The sequence below is a fragment of the Ictidomys tridecemlineatus genome, chromosome 1, assembly GCF_052094955.1.
Source record: "Ictidomys tridecemlineatus isolate mIctTri1 chromosome 1, mIctTri1.hap1, whole genome shotgun sequence".
NCBI lineage: Eukaryota > Metazoa > Chordata > Mammalia > Rodentia > Sciuridae > Ictidomys > Ictidomys tridecemlineatus.
In genome coordinates this window covers 158,401,125-158,417,861 of record NC_135477.1, presented here as the reverse complement: position 1 = coordinate 158,417,861, position 16,737 = coordinate 158,401,125, and the positions used below count along the sequence as shown (strand labels likewise).

The 16,737-nt window shown below is 39.6% G+C and overlaps 1 protein-coding gene across 1 annotated transcript in view; it reads right to left on the bottom strand.

The window, feature by feature from the left end:
- Positions 1-213: 213 nt before the first annotated feature.
- Positions 214-16,737, bottom strand: part of LOC101965577 (glyceraldehyde-3-phosphate dehydrogenase-like) — a 41,496-nt gene continuing 24,972 nt past the window's right edge. Inside the window, 3 exon segments of the mRNA XM_078050552.1 lie at positions 214-4,008; positions 4,100-4,618; positions 4,620-4,922. Coding sequence (XP_077906678.1) covers positions 3,778-4,008; positions 4,100-4,618; positions 4,620-4,871 — 1,002 coding nt within the window. The 5' untranslated portion in view covers positions 4,872-4,922 and the 3' untranslated portion in view covers positions 214-3,777.

Sequence of the window (16,737 nt, the reverse complement as noted above, 5' to 3'; positions counted from 1 at the left end):
CCTGGTGTTTATGGAGAGATATTGGCACCCAGTGGGTGGAGGCACCTGTGGGTTATGCCTCTGGTAAGATATGGAGAGGAGTCCTGGGGTGGGAGGAGAGAGCTTGGCAAGGGCAGAGTGCTAGACACTCTGGACTTCATTGAAGGGGATAGCACTTCCCAAGATGTGCTCCAGGATATTGGATGGGATGAGCAAAAATGTTCAGGAAACACCTTTCAAAAAAGCAAAACACCACTTATAGCAGGCTTTATTTCAATGCTAATTAATGAACATCCTTGCTCTCCAAAAGAGGGACAATATGCAGAAAGCTTCATCTCATGGGGCCTGTGCGGTTCCAAAATCTCTAGGGCCCAAGGATTCACAAGTATTTCTTACTTGATGACTCTGGCCACGATAGAATGAGTGGGCATATGTAGGCATCAAGAAAAACACAGCTGGGGCTGGGGTTGTGACTCAGTGGTAGAGCGCTCGTCTAGCATGCATGAGGCATGAGGATCGAGCCTCAGCACCACACAAAAATAAAATAAAGGTATTGTGTCCACCTACCACTAAAAAGTGTGTGTGTATGTATGTGTGCGTATGTGTATGTATGTGTGTGTGTGTGTGTATATATATATACACACACACACATATATATATATCACAGCTTTCCTAGAAAGCCAGATTCAATGAGCTGCCTGCCACAAGCCTGGGCAGAGGATGATAGACGTAAAATGTTAAATCTACGTAAAAGAATGTTAAATTTATGAGTTTGGCAGACTTTACAAAAAAGTTTCCAGGTCCAAGATCCCAGGCAATCTTCTCTTCTCCAACTTGGGTTCCCAGTTCAGCATCAGAAAATCTAGGGTTCCTGATCACGGCTGAGGAATTTCATGGTCTATGCAGAGTACATACCAGAGTTTGTAGATAGTGGCAGGGATCTCGGCTGGAGGCTGGATTCAGTGTAGTTCCTCTCTAGGACATATTCTGAGCTAAGCCCCAGATGCTGCACACCCAACTCCCCTAAAAGCACAGGAACAAAGTTGATCTCCAAAAGTGGGTTTTCTCAACACCAATTTGGTTAGGTAGAAGCACCCAAGCTGTGCTACTCAGGAATCCCTTTGCCAAATGTGACCAACACCAGTAAGACTTGTACCTCCTCTGGAAGGCAGAGGGTGACTAGAAGAATGGCAGAGGAAAGAGAATGTAGACATGGTAACTTCTTGGTAACTGCAGCATTCCTGGGGTCTATCTGAAATCTCTGGAGCATCAAGTAAAGGGCTGCAGAATCCCTGCTTGAGCAGGTGGGGAGAAAGGGTCAAGGGTATATAGGCTGGAACCATGGCTGATCCCCTTGTCCTTACCAGCTGGAGAAGCAGTGTGTATGTGCCTACATCCTTCCCATATCTGCAAGTTTTAGAATGTGGAAACTGTAAACTACAATATGGCGATGCCATCTTGTACGTAGTGTGAAGGCAGGCTGAGAATGGAGTGATCAGTGGGAGCCGACATCTCTAGGGCTCCAAGAGGAAGCAGGGTGTGGTAAGCCTTTCCAGGTGGAAGAATTTTAGTGGTAGGAGAGGACTGGCCTGGCTGGTCTAGCCAGCAACACAAGAGAAGGCTACAAGAGGCCTACAGAATCAGCTTTGTCAGTTTTTTTGAGGTTCTGGACCTCAGTCTGTGGACTGTGATGATATCTTAGAGGGTCCTGCAGAATATACACCCCCGAGCCCTATCGTCCATCAAGCCTCATCTGCTATCATGACTAGCTGAGCCTCTTGAGATTTTTCTGTTTTCTTTTTTTTTTTTTTTTTTTGTACCAGGGATTGAACTCAGGGACACTCTACCACTGTCACATCACCAGCCCTTTTTGTATTTCATTCAGAGACAGGGTCTCACTGAGTTGCTTAGTGCCCCACCTTTGCTGAATCTGGCTTCAAACTCATGATCCAACCGGAGCCACCGGGATTACAGGCGTGGGCCACTGCACCTGGCTGACTTCTTTTCTTGCTTGCTCTGACCACTTCCTACCTGCCCAAATGACTTTAGCTGAAATCACAAGAAACTTGGCTTCCAGATCTATTTAATAGTTTTTCCAAATAACAACTTGATTGAGGTAATTCACATATGATTCACCTATTTAAAATGTACAGTGCAATTTTTTGTGTGTATATTCAGAGTTGTGTAACCATCATGTCATCACCCTCCTTCTCAAGAAACTATACCCATTAGCAATTCCTCAGCTTTGCCCCCTCAGGCCTCACCTCCAACCCTAGGTAATCACTAATCTACTTTCTATAGTTTTTTTTTTCTTTTTTAATACCTTTATTTATTTATTTATTTTTCATGTGGCGCTGCTGAGGATGGAACCCAGTGGCTCATGCGTGCTGGGCAAGTGCTCTACCACTGAGCCACCACCCCAGCCCTATTTTCTGTCGTTTTTGATTTTCCTACTGTGAATATTTCATTTAAATGGAATCAGAGCTGGGTGTGTGGCTCAGTGATAGAGCCTAACATGCAGGAGGCCTTGAGTTCATTAGATCTCCAGCACTAACAACAACAACAAAAACATATATATATATATATATATATATATATATATATATATATATATTCTTGTCACTGTGTGCTTTCATTTTATGTTTTCAAGATTCTTCCATGATGTAGCTTGTATCAAAATTTCATTCCTTATTATTAAGGCCAGATAATATTTAACATGCCACTGTATACATATACCATGTTTTGTTTATTCATTCATCAGTTCATAGACATTGGATTGTTCCTACGTTGGGGGCATTGTTAATAATGAGGTTATGTACACATTTTTATGTGTGTGTGTGTGGACATTATGTTTTCATTTCTCTTGAAATCCCTTGGAGGGTTGGGGATGTGGCTCAGTGGTAGAGTACTTGCCTAGCATGCATGAGGCACTGGGTTTGAACCTTAGCACCACATAAAACTAAAATAATAAAATAAAGATATTGTGCCTACCTATAACTAAAAAAATAAATATTAAAAAAAAAGAAATCCCTTGGAGTGGAATTGATGGGTCATGTGGTAACTCTATGTTTAACCTTATGAGGTTAACCTCTGTTAGTTGTTTTTCCAAAGCATCATTTTATATTCCTACCACCAATGTATGAGGGTTCCAGTTTCTCTACATCCTTGCCAACACTTGTTAATATCTGAATATAACATTGTAATAGTATGAAGTGGTATCTGATTTTGGTTTCTTTGCATTTCTCTGACAGATAATAACATTGAATAGCTTTTTGTGTGCTTATTAGCCATTTTTATATCTTTTTTGGAGAAATGTCTGTTCAGATCATCTGCCTATTTTTAAATTGGGTTATTTTTCTTTTTTTATATATACATTTTTAGTTGTCGATGGACTTTTATTTATTCATATGTGGAGCTGGGAATGGAACCCAGTGCCTCACACAGGCAGGGCAAACACTACCACTGAGCTACAGCCCCTGCCCCTTAGTTATTTTTCTTTTCATTATTAGGTTATAAGAGTTCTTTTTTTTTTTTTTTTTTCTGGTTGCAGTGAACTTTATTGATGGTATGTGACAGTAGGTCACAGGGTATGTGACAATTCTGGGTCCTTTGGATTTCCATATGAATTTGAGGATCAGCCTGTCAGCTCCTCCCCCTTCTTCAGGGGACCTGGGGTAGAAATTGGGAGGAGGGGAGATTCTCAGCATGTTGAGGGACTGAGTTAGGGACAGGGACTCCCCAGCAGCTGAGCGCCTCTCTCTTCCCGTGTTCTTGCTGGGGCAGGTGGTGCAGGGGCTCTTACTCCTTGGAGGCCCTGTGGACTATAAGGTCCACCACCCTGTTGCTGTAGCCAAATTCATTGTCATACCAGGAAACGAGCTTAACAAAGTGGTCTTTGAGGGCAATGCCGGCCCCAACATCAAAAGTGGAAGAGTGAGTATCACTATTAAATTCACAGGAGAGGATCTGGTCATCCGTGTAGCTCAGGATGCCCTTGAGGGGGCCCTCTGATGCCTGCTTCACCACAAGAGACAGAGATGATGACCCTTTTGACACCATCCTTCAAATGAGCCCTGGCTTTCTCCATGGTAATGAAGATACCAGTGGACTCCACAACATATTCAATGTCATCGTATGTGGCAGCTTTCTCCAGGCGACAGGTCAGATCCACAACTGACATGTTGGGAGTGGGCACACAGAAAGCCTTGCCAGTGGGCTTCCCATTCAGTTCAGGAATGACCTTGCCCACAGCCTTGGCAGCACCAGCGGATGCAGGGATGATATTCTGGGCAACCCGATGGCCATCATGCCACAGTTTCCCAGAGGGGCCATCCATAGTCTTCTGAGTAGCAGTGATGGCATGGACTGTAGTCATGAGTCCTTCCACAATGCCAAAGTTGTCATGCATGACCTTGGCCAGGGGAGCTAAGCAGTTGGTAGTACAGGAGACATCGCTGACAATCTTGAGGGAGTTGTGATACTTCTCATGGTTCACGCTTATCACAAACATGGGGGCATCAACAGAAGGGACAGAGATGATGACACTTTTGACACCACCCTTCAAATGAGCCCTGGCTTTCTCCATGGTAATGAAGATACCAGTGGACTCCACAACATATTCAGCACCAGCGTCACTCCAAATTGATGTTGGCGGGATGTCGCTCCTAGCGGATGGAGATGGACTTTCCATTGATGGCAAGCTTCCCGTTCTCAGTCTTGACTGTACCATGGAATTTACCATGGGTAGAATCATACTGGAACACGTAGACCATGTAGTTGAGGTCAATGAAGGGGTCATTGATAGCAACAATGTCCACTTTGCCAGAGTTGAAAGCAGCTCTGGTGACGAGGCACCCAATACGACCAAATCTATTCACTATGACCTTCACCATTGTGTCTCAGAGATGTGGCTGGCACTGCACCAGATGGGAAGATGTGATTGCCTGTCAAACAGGGAGGAGTGGAGAGCCTATAAGAGTTCTTTATATATAAATGTCCTGTGACATATATAATTTGTAATTTCCTGGGTTGTCTTATACTTTCTTTTTTAATTTTAATTTTTAAATTATAGATGGACAAAATGCCTTTATTTTGTTTGTTTGTTTATTTTTATGTGGTGCTGAGGTTCGAACCCAGTACCTCACATAGGTGAGGCAAGCGCTCTGCCACTGAGCCACAACCCCAGCTCTGTCTTATACTTAACGATGCCCTCTGCTGCACAAAAATTTTAATTTGGATGAAGTGTTCAATTTATCTGTTTTTCCTTTAGTTGCTTGTGTTTTTTATTTCATAGCCAAGAAACCATTGCCTAATCCAAGTAATAAAAATTTACATGAATCTGTTCTTCTAAGAGCTTTAGCTCTTACATTTAAGTCTTTGATTCATTTAGTGTTAATGTTTGCATATGGTGGGAGGTAGGGGTCAAATTTCATTCTTTTGCATACGAATGTCTAGTTGTCTCAGCCCTACTCATTGAGAAGGCTGTTTCCCCCATTGAATTTTCTTGACACTCAAAAATCAGTTGGCGTTAGGGGTTGGAGTTGTGGCTCAGTGGTAGACCACTCACCTAGTACAGGTGGGAAACTGGGTTTGACCGTTAACACCACATAAAGATAAATAAATAAAGGTATTGTGTCCATCTACAACTAAAAAATATTTAATTTTTTTTTAAATCAGGTGGCTTTAAATATAAGGATTTAATTCTGGACTCTTTGTTCTATTTTATTGATCTGTATGTCTAATCCTTATACTAGTAACACACAGTATTCATTACTGTAGCTTTGTAGTTTTATTCCCAGATTGTTTTGGCAATTCTGGGTCCTTTGGATTTCCATAGGAATTTTAGGATCAGCCTGTCAATTTAAGCAAATAAACCAGTTGGAATTTGATGAAAATTAGATTGAATCTGTATGTGAATTAATATTGCCATCTCAACAACATTATGTCTTCTGATCCGTGAACATGGGATGAATTTCCATTTACTTAGGTTTTCTTTAATTCTTTCAGAAATGCATTGTAGTTTTTAGTGTAAAATCTTGTATTTCCTTGATTAAATTTATTACTATGTATTTTATTATTTTGGAATGTTTTTCTCAATTCAATTTTGGATTATATTGCTAACGTACATAAATACAGTTCACTTTTGTATATTGGATTTATATGCTGCAAACCTGTTTTATTAGTTCTAGTAGTTGTTTTGTGGATTCCTTAGGATTTGCTATATATGAGGTCATGCTCTCTGTGAAAAGAGATAGTTTTTACTTCTTTCTTTCTGGTCTAGGTGCTTTTATTTCTTTTTCTAGTCTAATTGCCCTGACCAGAACTTCCACTACAATGATTAGTAGAAGTGATAAGAGCAGACATTCCTGTCTTGTTCCTGATCTTAGGAGGAAAGCATTTGTTCTCTTATCATTAAGTTTCAACTTTTTGTAGATGCCCTTCATCAGGCTGAGGAAGTTTCTTTCTATTTCTACCTTGTTGATTGGTTTCTTCATGAAGGGATGTTGAATTTTTTCAAATGCTATAAGATCATCTTGTGGTTTTTGTCTTTATTGCACTGATATGCTATATTACATTAATTGATAGAGGTTAAACCAACCTTGTATTTCTGGAACAAATTTCACTTGGTGATGGTATATGAACCTCTTTATATGTTGCTGGATTTGAAATCTTAGCATTTTGTTGAGGATTTTAATGTCTGTATTCATAAGAGATTAGTTTGTAGTTCTCTTTTCTCTCTCTCTCTCTTTTTAAGGAGGATTTTTTAAAAAAATCTTTATTTTATTTGTTTATTTTCATGTGGTGCTGAGGATGGAACCCAGTGCCTCACAAGTGAGGGACAAGTGCTCTACCACTGAGCTACAGCCCCAGCCCTTCTTTTCTCTTAATATCCTTGTCCAGTTTTATTACCAGAGAAATATTGACTTCATAGAATGAGCTGGTAAGTGGTAGGTGTTCCCTACTGTTTATCTTTTTTGTTGTTTTTTTTTGTACTGGGCTGCTTTACCGCTGAGCTACATCCACAGTCCTTTGAAAAAAAATTTTTTAGGCTGGGGTTGTAGCTCAGTGGTAGAGTGCTTGCCTCACATGCCTGAGGCACTGGGTTCTATAGCTTCAGCATCACATAAAAATAAATAAATAAAAATAAAGATATTGTATCCTTCTACAAATTTAAAAATATATTTTTAATTTATTTTAAGAGAGGATCTTGCTAAATTTCCCAGGCTGGCCTTGAATTTTCAATCCTCCTGCCTCAATCTCCTGAGTCACTAGGATTATAGGTGTTCACAAAAGGTGCTTATATACTTTTAAAACTACTAAATTGGCATTATCATATGAAGTTTAGAATGCTGTCCCCCTACAATGTTAACATCACATTTTAAAGAGTAATGAAGTATTCAGGCTGGGATTATAGCTTACTAGAAGAGCACTTGCCCGAATATGTGAAGCCCTGGGTTCCATCCTCAGCAACACATAAATATAAGTAAATAAAAATAAAGGTATTGTGTTCATTTGCAACTAGAAAAATAAATAAATAGATAAATTTTTAAAAAGTAATGAAGTATTGATACATTCTATAACATGGATGAACCTCAAAAACATTTCACAAACAGTGGCGCATACCATGCCTCAGATCCCAGCAATTAGGGAAACTGAGACAGGAGGATCCCAAATTCAAAGCCAGCCTCAGCAACTTAATGAGGCCCTAAGCAACTTAGACCCTGTCTCAAAATAAAATATAAAAAGGGGTGGGAATATGGCTCAGTGGTTAAGTGCCCTTGGGTTCAATCACCAGTAACCCCCCCCCCAAAAAAACTCACAAAGTAAAAAATCCAGACATAAAGCATTGTTTATTATATGGTTCCATTTATATGAAATATGTATAGGAGATAAATCTGTAGAGACAGAATGCAGACTGAGAAGGGCGTGTGTTGGGGGGTCAGGTGGAGAGCAACTGCTGGAGGGTTTTCTTTTGCAGTAATGCTAGTGTTTTAGAACTAGATAAGATGGTGGATGCACAACATTGTAAATGTATTGAATGATACTGAATTGTTCATCTTAAAGTTTATATTTAAAAGTTAGTATTGTCCTAATATCAAAACCAGTCAAGGATAGCATAAAAAAAAAAGAGAAAACTATAGACCAATACCTCTTAGCAATATAGATGTAAAATTTTTCAGCAAAATACTAGAAAACCAAATTAATTTTGTGTGAATTTCATCTTAATAAACAACTACATTTGAGAGCACTACTCAGATTTAAAGCTCTTTTGCAGTGTGATTTTAAAATGTTTTATTAGATTTTTAAATTATAATATGTGTATATTTGCTTACGGTGAAGTAAAATAATAGTTAAGGGCTGGGGTTGTAGTTCAGTGGTAGAGCACTTGCCTAGCATGTATGAGGTAGTGGGTTCCATCCTCAGCACCACATAAAAATAAATAAAGAAAATAAAGGTATTGTGTCCATCTACAACTAAAAAAAATCTATTTTAGAAAAATTATAATAATAGTTAAGTTTTATGTGCAAATCTCAGAATGCCATTTTTTTTTTCTCCTTGATATTTGGGGATTAAATCTAAGGACTCATTACCACTGAGTCACATCCCAGCCCTTTTTATTTTTTATTTTTATCTTTATTTTTAATATTTTTTAGTTGTTGATAGACCTTTATTTTATTTATTTATATGTGGTGCTGAGAATCGAACCCAGTGCCTCACACATGCCAGGCAAGTGCTCTACCGCTGAGCCCCAGCCCCAGCCCCACCTTTTTACTTTTTTGAGACAGGGTCTCATTAAGTTGCTTTGGGCCTCACTATGTTGCTGAGGCTGGCCTTGAACTTGCAATCCTCCTCTCTTAACCACGTCAATCATCAACTAGCCCATTATGATTTTTCAATATCTACAAAATATTTCATTAGAGATATGCTTTATTTTATTGTATACTTAATTCATCTAAAACAATATTCTTTTTTGGTGGGGGGGGAGGTGCTGGGGATTGAACCCAGGGCCTTGTGAGGCAAGTACTCTACCAACTGAGCTATATCCCCAGCCCCTCTGAGGTTTTTGTTATTGGAGATTGAATTCAGGGGCACTCTACCACAGAACTATGTCCCCTGTTTGTCTGCCTGCTTCCTTCCTTCCTTCCTTCCTTCCTTCCTTCCTTCCTTCCTTCCTTCCTTCCTTCTTTCTTCCTGTACTTATCTATCTAGGTATTTATGTATTAGTTCTGAACCCAGGGACATTTTACCACTATGCTATATCTCCAGTTCTTTCTATGTTTTATTTTGGAGACAAGATCACTAAGTTGCTAAGGCTATCCTCAAATTTGTGATCTTCCTGCCTCAGCCTCCAGAATCACTGGGATTACTATGCCTGGCACTTTTTTTTATTTTTTATTTTGAGACAAGGTCCTGCTAATTTTTCCAGGATGTCCTCAAACCTTCAACCTCCTGCTTCAGCCTCTTGAGTAAGTGGGATTATAGGGGTGTGCCACTCTGCCCCCAATAATTTTTTTTATTATGTATTATGCTTTAATGAGTGTCTTTATGATTTTTTCAAAGGAGTGAATTATTACTTCCTAAAAGACATCTCCTTAGGATTGATTCCTAGAAGTGAGTGATTAGATCAAAGCAGAAAGGTTAGCATTTGTAAAGGTTTTTCCAAGTATACTGCCAATTTTTCCCCACAGTTTCAGCTAACATTATGAATTATTATATTTTTTAAAATTTGCTGGGCAAAATATGAAGCTTTTAGAAGTTATTATAAGAGGGCCATGTGTGTAGCTAGCATGCATGAAGACATGAGTTTGGTCTCCAGTACTGCAAAGGGAAAGGGGAAGGAGACAGGAGAAGAGAAAAAGAAGGAGAAAGAGAAGAACAAAACACATGCAAAAACAATAATAATGCACAGGATTGGGAGTACAGCTCGGTGGTACAGTCCTTTCCTAGAATGTCTAAGACCCTGAGTTCTATCCCAGCACCACAAAACAAAAAATAAAATAGAAAATAATACATAAATAATATTATACAAAAATTAAAATTTTGTTTATCAAAATGTCATTATAAAAGTGATAGAGTAAGAGGAAATATTTAGAAAATACACAACTAGTAAGTGGCTTGTATCCAGAATATATGAAGAACTCCTACTGACTCCTAAGAAAAAAGAACCAAATAATAGTGAAAATATTACATATAAAAAGTTGTGGGTATAGCTAAGGCAGAATTTAGAGGGAAACCTATAGCATTAAGTCTACATATTTAAAAAGAATTGTTGAAAATTAGTAAGGCACCAGGTGTGGGTGTGGTGTCCCACACATGTAACCCCAGCTACTTGGAAGGCTGAAGAAGAAGAATCACAAAATCAAGGCTCACCTGGGCAGCTTACTTAGCGAGACTCTCAGCAACTTAGTGAGGTCTTGTCTCCCAATTTTAAAAAGGTGAAAAATTTTAAAAGAACTGCAAAGGTATCTCACTGGTAAAGCACTCGTGGGTTCAATCCCTAGTAGTGCCCAGAAAAAAAGAAAATTAATAAGCCAAGGATACATTTCAGGAAGTTATACTCAAAGAAAGTGGAAAAATGAAATAATAAACATAAGAGAAGAAATTAATGAAACAAAACCAAACATACAATAGAGAGAATTTGTTGTTGTGCTTCAATAGACCTTTAGGTTTTTTAGTTTTTTGTTGTTGTTTTTGGTACCATGTATTGAACTCAGGGGCACTTAACCACTGAGACACATCCCCAGTCCTTTTTTGTATTTTATTTACAGACAGTGTCTCACTGAGTTGCTTAGGGCCTTGCCAAATTGTTGAGGCCAGTTTTGAACTTGAAATCCTTCTGCCTCAGTCCCCTGAGCCACTGGGATTACAGGTGTGCATCACTGCACTCAATGTCAATAGATATTTTTGATTCTGGGGGTTGAATGCAGGACTTTGGCTTTGCTAAGCACATAATCTGCCACTGAGTTACACTCCAGCTCCCAATAAGACTATTTAAAGTGATAAAACTGTTCAGTTTAAAAAAGAAAACAAACAAACAAACATAAATAACTATTAGGAATGAAGAAGGAGACATTACAAGAGCTACTGTACACATTTAAAAAATACTAAAACGAGGTTATGAACAATTTAATGCCAATAAATGTAAAAGATTCAGATGAAATATAAAGTTTTCTAGAAATAGTGATTTACCAAGTGACTCTGAAGACATGGAAAATCTGAATAATCCCATAAATCCCATAATTCTTTTTCTTTCCTCCCCCCTCCCCCTCCCCTCCCCCTCCCCCTCCCCCTCCTCCTCCTCCTCCTCACCAGGGATTGAACCCAGGGGCATATAAGTATTGAGCCACACTGCCAACCTTTTTTTTTTTTTTTTTTTTTTGAGACAAGGTCTCCCTAGATTACTTACAGTCTCACCAAATTGCTGAGACTGGCTTCAAACCTTCGATCCTCCTGCCTCAGCCTCCTAAATTGCTGGGATTCAGGAGTGCACTGCCACACCCCACCCAAAACTCTTAAAGAGGTTGAAACAGTAATTAAAAATCTTTCCACAAAGAAACTCCAAACCTAAATATTACCTATGAGTGATGTTGAATACTCAAGAAATAAAATAACTCTGTTCATTAACAAACTCTTCTTGAAATCTGGAAGTTTCTCCCCTGAAGAACTGAAGTTATCCTCCTCAGCTCACTTTATGGAGTAAACATGACCCTGACCTCCAAATCTTACAAGGTCAATAAAGGAAAAGTAAAGGCCAATCTCATGTATGCACACAGATACAAAAGCCCTAAACAAAGTTGAGCCACCTATAAATGGAAAAGAACATATGACCCGCAAATTTTATATGATCCTAGGAATGCAAGCTATGGTCAACATCCAAAAACCAGTTGATATAATTTGTCACAACATATTTTTTAAAACATGTTATTTTGGGCTGGGGATGTGGCTCCAGCGGTAGCGCGCTTGCCTGGCATGCGTGCGGCCCGGGTTCGATCCTCAGCACCACATACCAACAAAGATGTTGTGTCTGCCGAGAACTAAAAAATAAATATTAAAAACATTCTCTCTCTCTCTCTCTCTCTCTCTATCCTCTCTCACTCTCTCTTTAAAAAAAAAAAAAAAAAACATGTTATTTTGTTTATTTTTATGTGGTGCTGCAGATCGAACCCAGGGCCTCAAATGTGCTAGTTAAGCGCTCTACCGCTGAGCCACAACCCCAGCCCTGTCACAAAATATTTAAGGAGAAAATTCATGTAGTAATCTCAATGAGTGCAGAATAAGCACTTAATAAAATTTAACATTGATCTGGGCACAGTGGTGCATGACTGTAATCATAGGAACTCGGGTGGCTGAGGAAAGAGAATTGCAAGTTCAAAGCTAGCCTCAGCAATTTAGCAAGACCCTGTCTCAAAATAAAAACTAAAAAAGTTCTGGGGGTGTAGTTCACTAGTAGTGCACCCTTGAGTTCAATCCCAGGATGGAAAAAAAAAATCAACATTGTTTGGATTAAATGGATGAATAATTTAAAAAAATTTTTTTGTGTGTGTGCCAAACCAGAAATGGAAAGAAATTTCCTTAATCTTATAAAGACTGTCTTTTTAAAAATAACTAAAATAAGCGGCGTCATACTTAGTGGTGAAACATTCAATGTTTTCTCTTTGAATACTGGAACAAAGCAAAGATGTCGATTTTTCTTTTTTCTTTTTAGCAGTATGAGGTGTTGAACCCAGGATCTCCCTCCTGCTAAGCAAGAGCTCTACCACTGATCTAAGGCAAGCCCTTTTTAGTTTTTATAGGGTCTTGCTAAATTGCTGAGGCTGACCTCCAACTTTTGATCCTCCTACTTCAGCCTCCCAAATTGCTGGGATTACAGGCGGGGCCACTGTGTCTTTTGCTATCACTTTCTTTGAACATTATACTGAAGGTTCTGGCCAGCCCAGCAAAGAAAGAAAAAGAATCAAAGAGAATAATAATTGGGAAAGGAGAACAAAACTGCCAGTATTTATAGATATTATGATTGTGTACAGAATAATTTTTTAAATCTATAGATAATTAAAACTAATCTATACTTAAATAAGTTTCCTAGACTTTGAAAAATCAATACACAAAAATCAATGTATTTAATTTTAACAAAGAGAAAATTATATCCTAAAAGGATAGCATTTCTAATATTTTAAAAGACCAAATTATTAGAAATATATTTTTATTAACTTATGAAGAAAAATATTAAGTATTTTTCACAAAAATTAAAGACAATTGTAGTAAATGGAGGAATATATAGTGCTTGAGGGCTGGAAAACTCAATATTACAAAGATTATCACTTCTTCCTGAAGTCATTCATAGACTAAATGCAATTTTATTTCGGTGAAGGAGGAAGGGGGATTGAACCAGGAGTACATTACCACTGAGCTACATCCCCAATCCTTTTTTTTTTTTCCCTTAATTTTAAGACAGGCTGTCACTAAGTTGCCGAGGGTCTCACTAATAATAATAATACTTGGGAAAGGAAGAAGCAAAACTGCCAGTATTTATAGATATTATGATTGTGTACAGAATCATTTTTTAATCTATAGACAATTAAAATTCATCTATAATTAAATAAGTTGCTGATACTAGCCTTGAACTTGAGATCTTCTTGTCTCAGCCTCTTAAGTAGCTAGGATTACAGGCCACCACACCCTATGAAATATTCAATGCAATATTTAATAACTCATTTGGATTTTTTTGTGAACCTAATAAAATTATTCCTAAATTTATATGGACATGCAAAAGGTCAGAATGGCCATGTCACTGCAGAGAAAGACTGAGGTTAAAACAGTCGTTCTCCTGGATAACTATAAAGCTGTGGTAATTAGGAAAGTGGGGGACTGGGGGTATAGTTCAGGGGCAGAGCACACAGGGCAGGCTGAGGTGCTGAGTTCAATCCCCAGCACCACAAAAGAGACAGAGAAAGAGGAGAGAGAGGGGGCGTTGCATTGACTCCCAGTCTGTCTTTCATAGTAGTTTTTCATTTTGATGAAACCCAATATATCAATTTTTATAATTTGTGCTTTTTGTATCCTATTTAAGAAGTCTTTGTCAAACCCAAGGTCACTAAGATTTTTTCTTTTCTCCTAGAAGTTTGATCATTTTAGTTGGTATCTACAGCTGCAGGATCCATTTCGAGTTAATGTTTGTGCATGGTGTGAATAAGAGTCAAGGTTCATCATGTTGCATATGCTATCCAACTGTTCCAACACCGTTTGTTGAAAAGATTGTCCATTCCCCATTGAATTGTCTTGGCAGCTTTTGTTAAAAATCAATCGGCCATACGTGTGTGGGTCTACTTTTATCTCTATACCAATGACACATTTTTTACACTAGCTTTTTTAATATACCTGAATTCATTTCCAACAAGGTCTGAGGTAAAGACCTGGACTTATTTTGTTCCACTTAGTTAACCAATTCTCTATCCCTCTCTAAAAGGAGTCATGCTTCTTTATCCCAATTGTTTTATAGATAATAATCTATGTTATCTATAGACTTATTATGCCATATGTAAGTCTATTTCTGGGCACTTCTCTTTCATTGAGATGTCTGTGGTTTAGTATCAGTTCTGTGAAGAGAATCTTTGTTTTATTTTGATACCAGGGATTGAATCCAGGGATGCTCAAAAACTAAGCCACATCCCCAGCCCCCTCCCCTTTTTTTTTTTTTTGTGTATTTTATTTAGAGACAGAGACTCCCTGAGTTGCTTAGGGCCTCACTAAGTTGCTGAGGCTAGCTTTGAACTTGCAATCCTCCTGCCTCAGCCTCCTGCGCCATTGGGATTGCTTGTGCGCACCACCATGCCCGGCTGAAAAGAGTTTTAATTAATATTCCCACCGGGGTGCTGTGGATATAACTCAGTGGTAGAACATGGGCTTAGCCTGCTGTACATCCTGGGATCAATTAAAAAATAAAATAAAATAAATAAATACTACCAGGGAGTCAAGAAGGAGCCAGGAACCTTCACCTGCTCTGGGAAGACTCCCTTCCTCATACTACCAGCACAAGCAAAGAACTCTTTCCTCCACCCTCTAACAAACCCAGCCTGGCCACCGCCTTCTGCCCTGGCTCATTGGGACTGTTCTCATCAAGCTCTTTAACCCTGTCCATATAAGCCCCCCAAAGAGGCCCAGAAATCTCAGACATCCCTCTCCACAGAACGCTAGGCCCCATGTGACTCTATCCCTCTTCTGATCTCATCTCCCACCTTACCCAATTTCAGAAATTCTACAATGGGATTCTCTAAAACTTATTGAATTGCCTCAAATAAAACCTCCCATGTTCCCAACTCCTTTCTGAATGTCCCCTTCACTTTCTTGTTTCCGTGGGAAAATGCCTCTCCTGTGAGCCTTCGGCTTCCTCTCCAATCTCTCAGGAGGCTCCTGTCTCCCCTCTTGTGGAATCTTGTCCTTGCATCTAGAGATGGGGGAAGTACCATTTAGCTTCTCAATGCCACTTCCAGACAGTCTGTCCTCCTCCTTAGAAACCCCTGTGGTTGGGGCTGGGAGTGTTGCTCAGTGGTAAGGCACTGGGTTCCATTCCCAGCCCCACAAAAAAAGAAAAAGAAACACCAATGGTTGAATGTCACATCATCAGATAAGAACACCCATTATTCCTCCTCCCATTCCTTGAGGAAGTTAGCTCCCTGCCCAGGGTCTCGACATCCAGTGGCACTCCTGCTGAAGTTTTTCATTTCAACATTAGTGTAGATGAACTGGGCCTTCAGGCCTCTTCAAGATCTGGGCTTCCACAGTATCTCAACCTCTCTGGCTCATGGAGCCAGACTTCAAAATAGTCTTTATCTGGACTGGGGCTGGGGCTCAGTGGCAGAGTGCTTGCCTAGCATGTGTGAGGCACTGGGTTTGATTCTCAGCATCACATATCAATAAACAAAAAATAAAGGTTCATTGACAACTAAAAAAAAAAATTATCTGTCAATGCAGTCCCTTCTTTATCTTAGTTTCATGCATCTTGCTCTCAGGAAAACATGGCTGTCTTCTCCAGTTAACTTCCTCTAATACCTCCAACCCACAATTCTTCCAGGAACCTCTTTTTTTTTTTTTTTTTTTTGCAATACTGGGGATTGAACCCAGGGCCTTAGCTCCTGTTAGGCAAGTGCTCTACCCCTGAGCTACATCTCCAGCCCACTTTTGAATTTTGAGTTAGGGCCTTGCCAACTTGCTAAGGCTGGCCTCGAACTTGCAATTCTCCTGCCTCCGCCTCCCAAGTCGCTAATATTGCAGGCGCACACCCTAGTGTCGGCTCCTGAAACCTACCAATCCAAGCAGATGTTCTCACCTTCGCTGGTCTAGCGCCCCACTTCACTCCTGACTCAGCTTGGAGTCCATGATCCTACATTACATACTCTGCTAGAGTATAATCACCTGGCAAAGCCAGGCCCCTGGTTACATTCAGCCCTCTACCCCCTCAACACATGCAGCTCCGGCTGGCTAGGACTGAAGACAAACCCAGGTCTGGGCTGACCCGTCTTTACTTATTTATTTATTTATTGGTAATGGGGACACAGAGCCTCATGCATGCTAAGCATGCTCTCCACCTCTGACCTTCACCCCCAGCCCCTAGTCTTCCTTTAAATTAATGATCACACCCCTCCATCAATGAGACCTCAAAACTGCCTAACCATTATACTACATCCCCAAGTCTATTCACACCCTCTCTCCTAGACGACTGCTTCACACCTCCTCCTCCACCTCACTCTCAGCTGACAACCT